The sequence below is a fragment of the Sinocyclocheilus grahami genome, unplaced genomic scaffold (assembly GCF_001515645.1).
Source record: "Sinocyclocheilus grahami isolate Dianchi unplaced genomic scaffold, SAMN03320097.WGS_v1.1 scaffold17.1, whole genome shotgun sequence".
Taxonomy (NCBI): Eukaryota; Metazoa; Chordata; class Actinopteri; order Cypriniformes; family Cyprinidae; genus Sinocyclocheilus; species Sinocyclocheilus grahami.
In genome coordinates this window covers 3466983-3484375 of record NW_015505196.1, presented here as the reverse complement: position 1 = coordinate 3484375, position 17393 = coordinate 3466983, and the positions used below count along the sequence as shown (strand labels likewise).

The 17393-nt window shown below is 36.2% G+C and overlaps 2 protein-coding genes across 2 annotated transcripts; one reads left to right on the top strand and one right to left on the bottom strand.

The window, feature by feature from the left end:
* Positions 1 to 2556: 2556 nt before the first annotated feature.
* Positions 2557 to 10176, bottom strand: htra3a (HtrA serine peptidase 3a). Its single transcript, XM_016234438.1, has 9 exons — positions 9591 to 10176; positions 7990 to 8089; positions 7504 to 7726; positions 5468 to 5662; positions 5329 to 5361; positions 5134 to 5248; positions 3906 to 3963; positions 3601 to 3696; positions 2557 to 3437 (listed from the first exon to the last, which is right to left on the bottom strand). The coding sequence occupies exons 1-9, from the start codon at positions 10006 to 10008 to the stop codon at positions 3269 to 3271; spliced, it is 1407 nt and encodes a 468-aa protein (XP_016089924.1). The 5' UTR covers positions 10009 to 10176; the 3' UTR covers positions 2557 to 3268.
* Positions 10177 to 16410: 6234 nt separating this feature from the next.
* On the top strand, positions 16411 to 17136 carry LOC107552139 (GTPase IMAP family member 7-like). Its single transcript, XM_016233973.1, has one exon. The coding sequence runs from the start codon at positions 16411 to 16413 to the stop codon at positions 17134 to 17136; it is 726 nt and encodes a 241-aa protein (XP_016089459.1).
* Positions 17137 to 17393: the final 257 nt, after the last annotated feature.

Here is a 17393-nt window from a genome sequence, read left to right as displayed (position 1 = left end):
CATGTCCTGATCGGGATTTCTACATAGTCCAAACTGTCCAGGATTTGGCATTGTTTACAGTCCTCATACATTGTATATTTATATGCATTGTTTTGACAGTTCTCTGTAGATCCCACTTTCTCACACACCCTAACTGATTATGTACAATGCCTGCATGCATGCTATTGGTCAAACTACTTTTCAGTATAAAACAATAGGAAAACAAAGCCAAAACCCAGACATTTTAGGCAACTTAGAAATCCTGGCCAGGACATGACCAGAAAAAAAGAAGATGGATGGTCACTCTAGCTAAGGATCCTCTGTGGGAGGGCCCCTCTGGAACAACTTAATCTGTAATTGTATGTTTCTGTGAGTGATGCTCAAAGGTGCAAAAGTAACAGGAAGAGAAAGAAAGAAAAAAAGAGACCTAAATCACTGGATTATAAATGACAGGAACATATAGATGACTTCTGGCTTGCCTTCCTATTATAACGCTCTGTTAGTGTGAAAGAGAGAGAGAGTGTTTGTTGGGACATTAAAATATATCACCATGCATATTTGTGTAAACAAATAATTTAAAAATTTTTTCTTAATCATTCATTTAGTGTTGTTTTTCAGTAGAAATTTCTAAACAAGTTCATATGGGAGGCAAAATTACATATGGCAATAAGATTCTCCTTTTCAGAGAATATATACTGTACATATTTAATTAATTTTAAAGCTAAGAAATGTAGGAATGTGCAGTGATGTTAAAACATTAAACAACTAAACAACACAGAATGACTTTTCATTAAATCAACAGATGGATTAATATGGATTGTTACTTGTTACTAGATGTTTCAGCTGTAAACAAGATGAAAAATGTTGATTAAGAACATTTTTGCAAGATGAGAATTAAGCAAAAATCTGGTGGAAAAACAACTCTGTTACTCATAACTTTCACTTCTTTTGGACTGAAGCACTGCAACACCCGCTGACTGCAATGATAGAGCTTGGAATAGCCAGGACAATTTTTTATATAACTCAGACTGGATTCGTCTGAAAGGAGAAAGTCAACTAGGATGCCTCGGGGGGTGAGTAAAACACAGCCTATTTTCATTTTTGGGTGAACTAATCCTTTAAAGTTACTGTGCACTGTGTCAGATTCTTTTGGTGTGTAACACCAAAGATTCTTTTGTGATTCTTTTGTAACACCTTTTGGGTGAGGTTCCAAACCCCATTTGAATTAGACATCGTTTTGTTTGTGTTTTTTTAATCTTTTGTTAGGGCTGCACGATAAATCAAAAATAAATCGAAATCACGATTAGACAGAAGCTGCGATTATCATGCGTATCTTTCAGTGAAGCACGGTTCTGTGATCAGTAGTAAATCTCCATCCGAAGGCCAGAGGGTGCTCTCGCACAGAAAGTCCAAATACGCCCGCAGAAGAAACCCAGGAAATCCCTATAGCAGTTGCTGAATAAACTGAAGATTTAAATGCTTTCGTTGATTCAACGGGACTAATAAACACACGACTAAGGCAATATATGGTTTATCTGAGTTCGTATTATAATTTTCAGTATAATAAAGTATAATACAATGCTAATCGACATAGCCTTTATCACTGCATAGAATACTATAAAACAGTTGCGTGCCTTATTCTGTGTAAGAAGCCACATCATCTCACAGAAGGATTTATTTCAAACACACGACTAACATTATGAAGTGAGTTTGGAGTGAAAACGTTATTAAATGTGGTATTTTCACAGGCTTTCAGATGGAGAAGCATTCACTACACAGAGCTGTAGTTCACTGACAAGCTACGCAGACAGCTGTCATTATCCCGAACGATTTCTTCGATTTCATAAGCATACGATTAGCTATATCGTGTGTGAATTATTATTATTTTTTTGTGTAGCATGTCAGAGAACTATGGCTCTGTGTAGTAAATGCTGCTCCATCTGAAAGAAGGTGATTGAGATTTACTACTCATCACAGAACTGGCTTTACTGACAAGATGTGCATGACAATCGCATTCGATTAATCGTGCAGCCCTATCTTTCGTTACATTAAACTTTGCTCCCATCGACCGCTGTCATTTAATCAACACAGCAGTCAGAATAAACCCCAAGAAAAACCTCTTTTGTTTTCGGGGGGTTCTTGGTAGTTCACACGGTTACATATAGCTGCAACTTTTTTACACTACTGATTCAACTTTGCCATTGAGAGGACTGGAAAAAAATTACCAATATAAACAACCAGAATTTACTCTAACTATTGCTTTGTCTGTTACCAAACCAAAAATAGTTCCAACCAAAGCCACCATTGCCACACAAGCAACAAAAAGTGGTGTTTTGTAGCTGAACGATTCAGTGTTCTTGAACAAAACGGTTAAGTAAATGATACAATGAACCATCTAAACCATTACATTTTTGAATGAATTGGTTGAATAAATGATTCAAATGACTCGCTCACAAAGATTTTCACTTGTCTTCATCTACTGGCATAATCTATAAAGCCAATCCCCACAAGATTGTCATCACTCTGGAATATGAATGAATAAATAAATATAAACATAAAAATAATATATGTAGCTCTTTTTATTTATTCCTCTGTGTAGGATGTTACAGGACTGAACTAATGTCACAAAGTCTGGATTTATTCTGCCTGGCTGTTCCTGCTCCAGAATTCACTGTGTGATACAAATAAGTAAAATAGTTGTGACAATTCTAAACATTTGATTACAATCATTAAAGTCCTTGTAAATTGTAAAACAGTGTCAGACACTTTGTCAAATAAAAAAAATTATATCTGAGTCACTTATCAAAATACATATTCATTTTACAAATATTATGCTTTCAATAAAACTAATAAACAATATCAGCCGTTGCCTTGACAAAAGCTGTGTGCAAAGAACACTGTGACTGATGTTATTTCCTGTAAGCAACAGTATCATATACATTTAAAATAATACACTTCGTGTGCCAAAAACATTCAGTAGCCTATGTATAAAGTGTATCGACAAATGGCCTATTTTATTTTTCTAAATGATTACTGATCTCTCAGTCAGTTCAACTCAGGCTTGAAGGAAATTCAGTTTACGAGACAAATTTTTTTTTTTAATGGTCAAAAGTAGTTCGGTAGGCAATTGTTCTTTTTTCCTTCATTTGTCCTTTGAAACCCAGATGCAATGACATCTGCTTCTCTAACATTCATCTGTAGAAACTCAAGCACACTTAGGTCTCTAGCAATCTGCTTCACTTGTGCTTGTCCTTCTGATCACTCCTCTGGTTCCCCATCTCTGACGTTGTCACTGCATGAGGATATTAGGCTCAATGTTAAATAGTAGGTCATCATTACCACGCCGCACTTCCAGAAGGAGGGGCATGTCTTCCTGAATCGCCTCCTGTAGTTCTCCAGTGTTGACCAAAGGATGGCCGTTTAGCTTCACTATAATATCACCTGTTTCAAGCCCACCTCTGTGAAAATGAACAGATGAAAGGAGAATGATATGTGATTTGTTTTGGGTAAATCAGTGCATGATGTTTTCTAAACATAACAGTGTGATTAAAGTTAAATCTTAAAAAAGCATTTTAAAGAGAATCTGAGATGGACAGAAGTTATTATTTGGCTGAGACATACTTCTGAGCTGGGGAGTCTGGGACAACTTCATGGACAAGAATTCCACTGCCGATATCTGGAAAGTCTGGTTTATGCCATTTTAATCCCTGGACTAGGCTGAGGAAAAGAAGAAAAATAGAAAACCTTAGATCTGAGGAAAAGAAAGCAGACACAGATGGCTCCTTTTAAGAAAGGTTACTTATTGAACCTTGATATTTAAGCAATGCAATCATCTTATGTTGGCTTTATTTTATTAAATTTGACACTATTAAATGAGAAAAAAAGCATTGATGATGAAGCATTGATGATTGATTGACACAACATACTTCTCTGTTAAAGTGACCATTTTGATTCCAATAAATCTTTTCTTTGGGACTTTTACATCTGGAAGAGAAATGATTAGTTTTAAAAATGTGTACAATTTCATGGTGCATTCAAGTTATATCAGAAAGATCGTATTTAAGAGCTGAATGCACATAAACACTACAGCCAATACGACTTTTTTAAGCCTCGAGATTCCAGGTTTGGGGCATGTCAGTAAGAAAACATGGTGAACGTAATGGATGGAGTACCTGTATTGATGGTAAATTTGTTGAAATTAATAAAAGTATTTTAAAGCTGACTGTATAAAATATGATAACACTGTACAATTATAAAAGAATAAATAACGATTCAGTTAACAGAAGTTTTATAAATTGAATGACAAGGAAAAACACTCCTGATGTGCATTTTTAGTCATCTTTTATAGTAGAGTTAAAAACAAAATCTTGCTCTATTTTTTGTAGTATATAGGTACATCAGCATCTCGCTTCAACCAAAGTGATTTGAATGCATCTGACAACTCATAAATACAAACTTCCCAGGAGGACTTTAACACACACAAACAATAGCATTGAACAAATAACAGCCTTTTTATTCGTTAACTCCAAAGCAAAGAGTTATATTGACTTGCAGTTAGCTAACAGCAGATTACTGGGACAAATTCATGCAAAGCAATTTTATATTAGATTTGATAAACCGTTATCAACCCAATTTAGCGTTCTGGCCTAAACATCTACAATGTATCTTCTTTAGTTCCTCTCACAGTAATTTAACTGCATGACAGACCAGTTAAATATTGATTCTGTTGTAGCTTGCATGTTTGATGTCATCAGGCGGGTAAGATGACTAGCCGCTGGCTAGCAAAGTGAAATTTGCTAGCAATTACCTCACCTGAGGCAGTCTTCATAGCTTGAGACTGTGTGAAGTTTGTCCTGACTACCCTTTGTCTGACTGAAATCAAAGTAAAGGACACCAAGGATGTAATAGACAGGGCTGTTTCACACATAATGTATTTGTGTTTTGTAGCCATTTTGTTTCAATTGGCAGACCATTATTTTGAGGTGGCACTCACAAAAATGTAATCTCAGGTTAATATGATCGAATGAAAATGAACATCCATTGACAGTTCAGCTTTTTGCGTGCTATCATTTATGTTGATGAATTAATTTTGGAATTGCCGACAAAAAATTTAACTTTTGCAATTAGTGCATTACCTCTGGGCTTGATGCTTACCTTTCTGCTCTTTATCGTTAGATTCATCAAGGAATTTATTGATTCGGTCTGATGGAATTGCAAAAGAGATCCCTGCAGTCACTTTTAGTGTGTTTATTCCGATCACCTCACCGTCCTAACATGACAGAAATATCATATAAAAAGCTAGCACTATTAAATGTATCTAACCCGATTTAAAACTTCATTCACACTCACCAGATTAACAAGCGGACCTCCTGAGTTTCCATACTTCCCATTGTTGATGAATAAAAAGGGAAAGAGAGAATCAAATTCAGCCAAAACAATCTTTTAAACAATTGTTGTAGCCTGCAAGCAGCATTCTCTTTTGTCTTACATTGGTGATCGCGTCAGTTTGGATGTAGTCCATGTCAGAGTCACGGATGCCGAGCTCTTTTCCATCTCTCTGTGTTGTGCTGACGATGCCTGTTGTGACTGTGTTCTGAAGCGCAAACGGACTGCCAATGGCAACCACAAACTCACCAGGCCTCAGGTCAGCAGACTGACCCAGTGATAACACTGGCAATTTTTTCTGCAAGAAAAATAACACTAACAACTGATGCAAATTAAATCAACTGAAACATGATTCAGTCGATCTGTGCACCACTAATGGATTTTTTTCTTCCTTGACACTTCCTACAGGTTGCAGTTTGCGCCAATAGGTGGCGATAAGCCAGTAAATCTTTGTGAGTCTTTGAATCTGTCATTCAAAAGATTTATTAAGCATTGAAAAAAACAAGTAACTGGCTATATTTGGTGTAACCTATTTATATGTCATATCTTAATGTTTTTATACAGCTGAAATAGTAAGAGCATTATGATGCTTTTCTGAACTAAGCCACTGTCTTAATGAGTGAGTCTTTGAATCATTCACTACTTATTTGTTCAAAAACAAAAAATACCAACCAGCATGTGACTGACATTCAATGTTTAATGTTTTCACATTAACTAAATTTCAACAAGATCTTTTGAAAAAAGATGCTGAAACGGCGTCAAAATATCAACGTTGATTTGATCTGCAAAATCTAATCAAAATTTAACAGCGATTCCATGACGTTGATTCACTTGAGAATAAACATCGAAATCCCAACTGGGATGGGGATATGAACAACTTTTGCTCAAGGAATATTGCTTAATTGATAACACTGTCATGTTTTTCCTGTCCTTATGTCCTTTTTTTGTGGTCTTTTAGTTTATAGTTTTTTTTCTTGGCTCTTGTTCCTTTCCAATTGTCATTAGTCTCATTGTTTTCCTGTTGTGTCAAGTTAATCTGGTTTGTCCTGTGTATATTTGCCTTTGGCTACATCCAAAATAGCACTCTCTTGAGTAAGTACTTTGCATAAGTAATAATTTAGCAATCGCTAAAAAGGTATGTTTTATATAGTAGGAGTGTGTGTAATGTGAATGTAATCTGGACATACTACATTCGCCATGTTTTCATTATCACATGACCTTCTAGGGTCAGTTACATCCCTTCACTCCCATTCATGAATCCTCTTGTGGCCTCATGGGACAGTAAAATGTTCATCATATGCACACTTCAGAATCTCGCCAGAAATAGTAGGTCCTCCGGGTAATTTTTGCCTACTCTGTTACGTATACAATGAATTCAGACATGCTTCTTTTATCAAATTCAGTTTTTCACCCTACTAGGGATGTATGCACTTTTTGGATGCAGCCCTTGTTTCTTGGTTTTTGTTTCATTCTAATAAACTGCTTGCATAAGATCTTATGCCACTCCGTCACTGACTTGGCCAACATGACACTACCTGAGCAAACTGAACTTATTCTATTACTTGCAAAAACATATGGGCAGTCTGTCCAAAAGATCAGATATGAAAAACTATGGAAATATTGCACTAGACCATTTATGCATCTCCATAATCAGATCCATATGCATCAGGAAACAAAACACCTCTTATAACACAACACCTCTTGAATTTCCTCACACAAATGTAGGTCAACATGTGCAGCAGACTACCATTAACGTGTCCAAGTGTGTCTAGACGAGGTGGATTGTGTGATATAAACCAATCTGCCTCTGGAGTCATACATTTAAGAGTCAAAGGTGTAGCCATTTTTGGATGATTTGTGCTGAGGTTTTATACTCTGGAAGTTTATGAAAGAAAAAACTGAACTATTGACTAATAGGTTTTGTGTCGGGAAAATCTACTGTAAAGAAATAAAGCGACACCAAGAAATGTTGAAGATTAAAACTTTTCAGCCTCGAGGCTTTGTTCCACATTTACAGTACAATAAAAATAAAGGACACCAGGGAAACACTATAACATGTTAAAAAATGAAATAATGGTCTTGTTATTTTGAACTGTTTTAAACACATAAAGTCATTAATGCCTGTGAAATGATTCTTACCTTTGGGTTAATTTTGATCGTGGCAATATCAGACTTCGTGTCAATGTCTCTGATGGAGGCTTCGTATGTCTGGCCATCGTGTAGCTGCACTCGTAGATGCTGGCGGCCTGTGACTGGTGCGCTGCTAGCAACCACATGAGCATTGGTCACAATCAGACCGGATTGTGTCATTATAAATCCAGAACCACTTGATAGAGGTACATGACGGCCATACAGCGGATGGCTGGACACAAACATTGAAAACAGTGGTTATTGCATGACTAGGTGAGTATTTATTTTCTAGTAGTGCTTGAAAGAAAAAAAAAACAACTGTTGCCAGATTATAATAATGTAGATTGCAACATTATTAGATTATATAAAAACACCTTTCCTTGTGAATCTTCAATCAGGTGCAAAAATGAATATATACAAATATATTCAGCTCTATAGCTATCGCCAGAACAAACATTACCAAATCAACATCATGAAGACCGGAATGGTATTTACTTGAGGAAGAGCTCAACATGTACCACAGCAGGGGCAATCTTCTCCACCACATCAGCGATGAAGTTAAACTTGTATCTTGGGCTGTTCAGATGTGCAGGACCTATACTAGCAGAAAGAGCCATTCACGTCAATAATAGTACATGATATGTCAGATATGAAGACTACTGGAATGAGACTGTCATTACTCCAGTCTTCAGTGTCACATGATCCTTCAGAAATCATTCTAATACGCTAATATTTTAGTCAAATAAATGCGGTCTCCAGAGTTCTTTAACTGTAACTATCAGTGGCCTCCACCGTACTTAGAACTAAATGTTCTGTTAGGTTCATGTGCTAGTGACACTCCCATTGAGCATATAACAAAGAACAGATATAAGAAATCCATTGTAATAATTTGGATCTCTGCTCATCTGTGACTAGGTGTGTCACATTTATTACTTCCCTCGATTCTGTGGGCTGGACACAGATGGTATTCTGCCTAGGTTGTTTCCTCTTTTCCAAAGCTTTAGTACAAAAGGGCTAACAGCTGCATTTAGATGGTGTTTATGTTATCTGACTCTGAATGAAACTCCAGTTGGCACTGGAATAAGAGGAACTAAGAGTCTACATCTCACTAAACATCCAAAGTCACACTGATGTTTCTGTCTTGTATGCAAATCTTAGCACTTTCTCCAGGGTTTAAGTAATTGTCTTAGTGGAGACTGTGAAATTCCAAGAAGTCTCAATCAGACAAAATCAGACATCACACAAGAAGTCTAAACTAGTGGAGATATAACAACTGTCCCACAGCTGACTGACTCAGAACTATTGTGACTTCATGCTTCATTCATAAAGAAACACAACAGTGGTCTTGGACTGACAATTATCGGCATGGATGTAGCATCAGGCAAAAGTTAAAATATTTGCAGGTGTATTAGTCACCCACTGTTGTCATTTAATCTCAACAACCACCAAGAGAAAAACCCTTATATAAGCCAACAATTTGACTGGAGTCTTAAACATATTTGCTTTTAGCAAACTACTGCAACTTTCTGACAGGAAATACAGTCAAATACTGTCATTTGTGAAATTTTCTGATAGTGAACATAGGATTGGCTACTAGTTTTAGTTACCAGTCCAAATCCACTGTGCGGCACCAATTCTACCCATAAGGAAATGTAATGAAATACTTATGCCATTTATGTTGCCTATTAGGTGATATATAGTTTTCACATACATGCATTCTCTGGGCAGATAAAGCCATAATATATATAAAAATCCCCATAGTAAAATGTGTATATGTACATAAGTTAATGATATAGGCTATATGATTATTTGAATATGGTATTACAGAATGTAACAACCATATATGCCAACAATTTAGGCCTATATTTAATTTATATATGAAACCTTATTTAAACAACATATATACAAAAAACTATGTTTATTTAGGTTTTAAAAATAAATGTTTTAAATACATTGCTATGTTTTATACTTAGCCTACAGTACTATCTACTTGTATTGACGGGTATTAGCATGAATATACATGTGCATAACATACATATCTAAAAGTATATTGCACAGACACATAAAATAAGCAGTTGAAGTGATCAGTGACTGACCTGAGCTTGATGGTGCACATGGACCCTTGTGCGTTTGGGTTATTTCGGGGAGCCCTCGCTGTTGCGCTTTAAGCGCGGCTACCCTCATCTTGCACACATTCCCGTAGGTCTTCCCGTCGCTGCCACACACTCTGTGAGTTTTCTTACACTGGCAAACACCTTTGGAAAGTCGCTTACCGGCTGGAAATCTACATTCCAGCCCGTCGCCACACGGAACATCATCCTTCCGCCCGCACGGCGCGCCCTCGCCCAGGCTGCACACCAGACAGCAGCTGCAGTGGTCGGGCACATAACCGCTCGGACAGCTCGGGCTCGGACATTTACTCACATCACACTTGGATGGACATTTCGTCTTCGGCTCAGCCACGGCGAGGTCGTGCGTAAAGAGCACTGTAGCTGCAAACAGAATTACCTGCATTCCGTCGGTTTCCAGAGTACAGTTCAGGTGTCTTAGTTTGTTCAATGACCTACGACTTTAATTCTCTGTGAGGTTTTTCCATAGAGTGCATCACGCGCTGATGTAGGCTAATGACCTGTATGCGTTTGATATGACAATTCCTGAGGTTAAAAAGTAAGTCTCGTATACTATTCCTTGTGGTCTTATCATGTCATTTTAAAATACAGTGCTGGATAAATCTCCCTGATTTCTCGTACTCAGACACGCACTTAGGCTACTCCCTCCACCCCACTGTTTTTGAAGGCTAAATATACTCACACAGTGCAAGGTATGAGAGAAGAGCAGAACACACAGTCATTAGGCTACTCGAGTACAGATCAGACACCTCAGATTAGAACAGTATTCGCATAGCCTAAACATTTTATGAAGTGGATGTAAAATGCTTTGCAACAGCCAATCCTATACAACGCTGTTGATTGGGGTGTCGATCTGCACAATACAGGATAATATACTCATGTACAGAGATAAAATCTTAGTTAACTCTGCTGCATTTATTGTATTCACTGTAAAAATTCATGTGAAATCTACAGTAATTTACTGTGTTTGTGCACAGGAAATGAGTGTATACTAGTTCACAGTAGAATACCGTAGTTTCAGTCAAAATTGCAGTAATTTAAGAAATACTGTGTGTCACAGTAACCAGCAATGTCTTGTAGAAAATCACAGTAACTTCCAATGTATTGTAGAAAACAATAACTAATTATGTACTGTAGAAAATCACAGTAATTACCAATGTATTGTAGAAAACACAATAAGCAATACAAATAAAAAATAAAAATCACAGTAACCTGTTATATCCAGCTTAGTTTTCACGAGAAAGCGGGCGTGACTATTTGTAACTTGACAAAATTGTAATAATTATCATATTATTTTAACTTCAGTATCATAATCATAAATTCACGATTTCACCATACTGCGATACACTAGGGTTTTCTGAAACCCAGCCACTGGGATAGAGAAGGAAAACACAGTACACTGGCAGCTGGGTTTCCAGCCAATGACTGCATTTAATTGGACCTCACTGTAATTCAATTACATTTTAGGTTTGAATAGAGAATACAGGAAGCAAATGTATTCTTTAATAATAAAAAAAAGAAATTACCAGAAGGTCATCAAGATTTTATTGTTTTCAACACATCTAGCAATAAATGAAGAATGATTAATGAAGCTTGTTATAATGATGAGCAGTTAACTGTGACTGTTGATAAATGAATATTTATATTTAAATCATGCAACATGCATTATTTCATTCATTTTTTTTTATTATTATTTGGGCTAAATCAGTATAACTAAACATCAATGGAACCTGTCGTTAACGATAGTCTAGTGTTAGCACACTGACATATAGTGCAACTGTGTCTCTGGGGACCCGTGTTTGATTCCTTGCTTTGACTCTGATATACAGATAAAAAAGAATGTGTGGAAAGATGATAAAATGACACATTTTCCAGCACGTCTCTTTTCCGATGTTGTATTGCATTTCTTGATGTCTTATAAAGAAGAGAGAGAAAAAAATGCTTTTTTTTTGGTCACAATCAAGCAGACAATCAATGATAGCCAATCAGAAAATTTTATTAAAGGAATAGTTCACCCAAAAATAAAAATTCTGTCGTCATGTACTCACTCTGAAGTTGTTCCAAGCCTGTATGAGTTTCTTTCTTCTGTTGAACACAAAAGAAGATATTTTAAAGAATGGCAATAACCTAACAATTGGTGGCAGCCATTGACGTCTACTGTATGTAAAAAAAATTAAAATAAAATCTTCAAAAATGTTTGCGTTAAACTGAAAAAAAATAATTTATACAGGTTTAGGACAATCATGAGGGTGAGTAAATGATGACAACATTTTCATTTTTGGTGAACTATCAATTTAACGCTTATAGCAATCAAATAATCAGTATATATAGAGTTATGAGTGAATATGAAAATACATAATACCTCTTTTAAATTGTTAAGCCCCCCTTTAAATCGTTAAGTTTTTCTGGTTTCTCTATTAAAATGAAAAGAAACACACACACACACAGTCACAACCTTAATCACATCCAATTTTGGATTTAATACATAATTTTGAATGCTTCATTTAATATGTTCTTTGTTTGGATTATTATGTACATACTTTTTTCTTCTGTGTGATCTGGACATTTACTCTTTTCTTTGATGAAGTGACCATCGTTTTCATGGTACATTGCAGAAATCTTTTCAAGCAGTTGGTTTACTTGAGTCTGATCACTGACATCCTTGTTATTCAGTGCATGAAATCTTTTGCCGTACAATTTTACACGATTTTCAATCTCTGGATTCTCCTTAATGTATTCTTCAATACCTTTGTTTTCTAGACCATCCTTTCCAGAGAAAAGGATCATTGTGTGTTTTCTTGATTTGTGAAGACACGCGTGTATGCAATCTATTATTTTGACGTTTTCTGTGGCAACTTGTCCCACTCTGATTACAATCATAATGACATGTGGCCCTGGAGCAGCATATGACAAAGACTGAGAGATTGAATCATTCACTTCTGTTTCTTCCTTAATGCCAGGAGAATCAATCAACACTAAATTAATCCCAGGCCTTCTGGTTTTATTAATAGGTGATTGGCTTCTTTCAGTTTTGTTATCATTTCCTAAAAGTGTCGTAATGGTTGAGGTCTTTCCTACCCCAGCCATTCCCAAGACAACAACTCTGACTTCTTCATTTGTCTTGTCCAGTGGTTCTGTAGTGTCTTTCATGTGCCTCTTCATATGTGCACCTGAATGTCCTATTGTTTCATCAGATGTGACTTGATCTGGTTTTCCACTCATTTTTTCATCCTGCTTTTCACCCTGGGAGCTCTCCATAGAATTTTCATTCATTCTCTGTGTTTCTTTTAGATCCTCTAACAACTTGTTCAAATTCTTCACAGATGAACTATCTTTGTTGCTCCAGGTGTGCACTCGATTTCCACAGCACTGAATAATACTCTTCAATGCTCCCTCTTCTTCTGTAATGAACTGATCAAATGATTTTGACTCAAGGTTATCATGGTATGAAAACAGAAGTGTAGTATGAGTAAAAAATTCTTCTCCTAGGATTTTACGTAATTGTGAAATCATATGCATCTCTTTTGCTGTATAGGAACCAATGGGGATGACCATGAGAAAAGCATAATGCCCATTAAGCGACGCAGTGGCTGCCTTTATTTGTGACGCGACCTCATCCTCAGAGATTTTAGTACAGTGCCATCCAGGAGTGTCCACAACTGTGACTTCCATTCCATTAATTCTCGCTGTTTCAGTCTGGTTTGATACTGTGACTGACTGAGTAGATGCATAAGATTTAAAAACCTTTTTACCAAGTATGGTGTTTCCTGAAGCACTTTTACCAGACCCTGTCGTGCCAAGCAGGACAACCTGCAATTTATCTTGGGCTTCCATTCTCAAGGTAGTATGTCACACTGTCCAGAAAGCAAATATAGGCTACAGTATGCCCTATAGAAAGAGTAATACAGATTAATGTCATATTAATTTTGTGGAATAAAAAGTATTTGCAACAACATATTTAATTGCCAATGAGAAACTATGAAACTCTATAGAAACTATGTAATCGTTTGTTATGGTGAATATGATTGTAGACTGTCACTCCGCTTGTCTTTATTTACATGTTCAATTCAGACTGTCTGTCTGCACATTAGTAGTAGGGATGTTTCAGCACCTATTTTTATCCACTTTACATCATTACATCAGTAGGACGTGATAAGTGACTTTATGAGTCATATTGATTTAAAACAAGTGTATGTTTGAAATATAACTTTCAACACCAATGACTTTCCATGCTCCCCTACTTGTTCTGGGAGTAGACCTCCTATGTTTGGCAAATACGAAATTCACGAAATGGCGATTTGGTTTATGAAGCAAACGCTTCAGAATAATTTAATGCTCTACAAAAAATAGAGAGAGCTTTGGTGATGCCTAAGCAAATGGTTAAATACTGCAATACAAATTTCTCGCTAGAAATTACATCAAGTTGTACAGCCTATATTTACGACATTAAATTCCAGTCACTTAACTGTAGGGGGCTCCAGAGTCTCAAAAATATAAACTAGCCTACATACAGTTGCTTTAACGTTTCTCTAATAAACGCTGATTCATTCAGAAAATAAACAAGTGACTGAACCTTCCATGTATGCTTTTGGGGAGTAGACCTCCTATGTTTGGCAAATACGAAATTCACGAAATGGCGATTTGGTTTATGAAGCAAATGCTTCAGAATAATTTAATGCTCTACAAAAAATAGAGAGAGCTTTGGTGATGCCTAAGCAAATGGTTAAATACTGCAATACAAATTTCTCGCTAGAAATTACATCAAGTTGTACAGCCTATATTTACGACATTAAATTCCAGTCACTTAACTGTAGGGGGCTCTAGAGTCTCAAAAATATAAACTAGCCTACATACAGTTGCTTTAACGTTTCTCTCATAAACGCTGATTCATTCAGAAAATAAACAAGTGACTGAACCTTCCATGTATGCTTTTACTCTTTAATAGGCAAAACAAGTTAAAAGAATAGTGTATATAAATTAACAGTATTCATAAAAAGTAAGGTAGGCTACCTGGATGACCATACTTCTGGCGAAATTCTGAAGTGCCAGCTTGTGAGATATAAACATGCAATTCCTGAGAAATTATGTCAGAATTGTGAGATACAAACGTGCAATTCTGAGAAACAAATTCAGAATTGCAAGATATAAACTCAAAATCCTGAGAAATAAAGTCAGAACTGCAAGATAAAAATGCTGCAATTGCCTTCTTTTACATTTGATTCAGTGGTGGAAACGGGCTTTGGAACACTGGGAAAATTAAAATAAACTGGAAAGTTCTTTGGCAGAATATCTCTACACCGGCAGAGATAAAAAGTAGAGAAGGATCCCCCAAACTCTTGTCATTACTTTTTCAATCTCATGAAAGTGTGTATAAATAGTACGCCAAATAAAACGAAAACTCGTGGAATTGATACGCAAAAATGGACTTTGGCGTGTATAGGCCTATGCTACGCGATGGGTAGGTTTAGGGTTTTGGGGTAGATGCGTATCATATGTACGCGAAAACTGCACGCCAAACACATGCGTATCATATGCACGCCAAAGTCCATTTTTGCGTATCAGTACCACGAGTTTTCGTTTTTATTTGCCATACTATTTATACGCATTTTCATGAGACCAGGCACAATGACAGCAAGTCTAGTGTAGGTTTGGATTATGAATGTTAATCATTAGTCCAGCCAATTAACGAGGGTTAAGAATGAAATGTGTGCATGTCACAGTTTACCACACTTATTCAGTGAGCCTGATAAACTTCTGGCAAAAGGCCAAAACTGTTAAAATTCACTCATCCAACATATATTTGGCTTATCGATACTCTTATCAACACTTGTTTGAGCCAATCACCTGAGATATAAATGTTGTGTAAATAAAAACTCTCTTAATCTTAACTCTTAATCTTCAGATTAAGAATGTGCGTGCAGTTCCATACGTTCACCAGCGACTATTTTAGTAGTAGTGCATGTAGAGCAGGCAGCTAACACTGAGAAATACATATTTTAAAAGCATAGTTCATCCACAAAAATAAAAATCAAGTTGCTCCAAACCTGTATGAGTTTCTTTCTTCTGCTGAGCACAAAAGAAGATATATTGAAGAATGTGGGCAACCAATCAGTCAAGTCACCAAGGACATTCAATAGTATTTTAATTTTTTTGTGAACTATGCCTTTAACACTTTAAATGCGCCCTACAATCTATATCTACTATATAGATAGATAGATAGATAGATAGATAGATAGATAGATAGATAGATAGATAGATAGATAGATAGATAACAGTCATGGTGCTTAAAATACTATAACACTGTGCCTAATGCTTTATTAGAAAGATTATATATAATGTCTAAAATCTTAGGTTTATTTCACGCATTGTAAGTACTAAAATCCATTTTAGTCAACTAGCTTATATCTTCTTGTAAGTAGGGCCATAAACACTTACCTTCAGAGTCCAGATCTCCTTTTGAATCACTTCCTCTCATCTCCCTTCCTAAATAGTTCAAGTAAAAACCTATCCAATCATAAAACTCGTGTGCAAAAGAGGTTGGGCTTAGGAAATTACTAAAAACAGAAGGCAATAAACAGAACTCTGTATTGATGGCTTCAACAAACCCACTGCCACCTGATCTTCTGAAATCCTTGAAGGAGCAACGCAGCCAGCAGAAAATCATTAACAGAACTACAATGAGTAAGTTCTTTATCAATCCACCGTCTTATGACTGCTAACAGCTGTATTTAATCCTAGTTAATATTAGTTAAAATTATCAAATGTTTGTTAACAAATACTTCTTAAAATGTCAGCAGGTCAGGACATACGCATAGTTTTGGTTGGTAAAACAGGAGTTGGCAAGAGTGCTACAGGAAATACCATTCTCGGTGAAAGGATATTTGTGTCAGAGCCAAGAGGTACATCAATCACTAAAGAGTGTGCATTTGAATCACGAATGATAAACAGAAGGCAGATTTGTGTCGTGGACACTCCTGGTCTATATGACACAAATCTGTCCAATGAAGAAGTCTTAAACGAGGTTGTGAATTGCATCAGACTCGCAGCTCCAGGTCCTCATGTCTTTCTTCTTGTAATTGCCATTGGGCGCTTCACTAAAGAAGAGAGAAACACAGTTGGATTGATTCACACAACCTTTGGCCGAGAAGTGCTCAGACACATGATGGTCTTGTTCACCAGGGCAGATGATCTTGAAGAAAGGAGAATTGAAGATTACATTGAGGAGGCACCAGAGCTAAAAGAAGTGATAAATGCATGCACAGGGAAATACCATATATTCAACAATAGAGAGAAGTCAGACCGTACACAAGTTGATGAGCTCATGAGGAAGATTTTAGTCATGATAAAACAGAATCATAACAGCTACTACAGCCACCGCATGTTTACAATGGCAAATGAACTCAATAATGCTTGGAGATCCATGAAGGAAAAGGATAAAATTATTGCTGACCTAAAAAAGGAAATAATAGCATTACAAAAAGAAACAGATAAGTCATCTTGCAGCATACTATAGCATACTTGAGTATTTGATGTCAGCATCTCATAAAATGTATAAACGGGGCATTACAAAATTCACAAGTAAGAAGATAAACATTAAATCAATGTTATATTCTAACAATTCATGTTTTTATTAATCTTTTTGTTTTTCTTTTTGATTTTTTAAAACATATATGTATACTTTATGTATTCTTGTAATTACTTGACTGAAAATGTACAGATAATCTGCTTAATCCTTATAGGAATTTGGTTGGGGTTAGAAGTTTACAGACA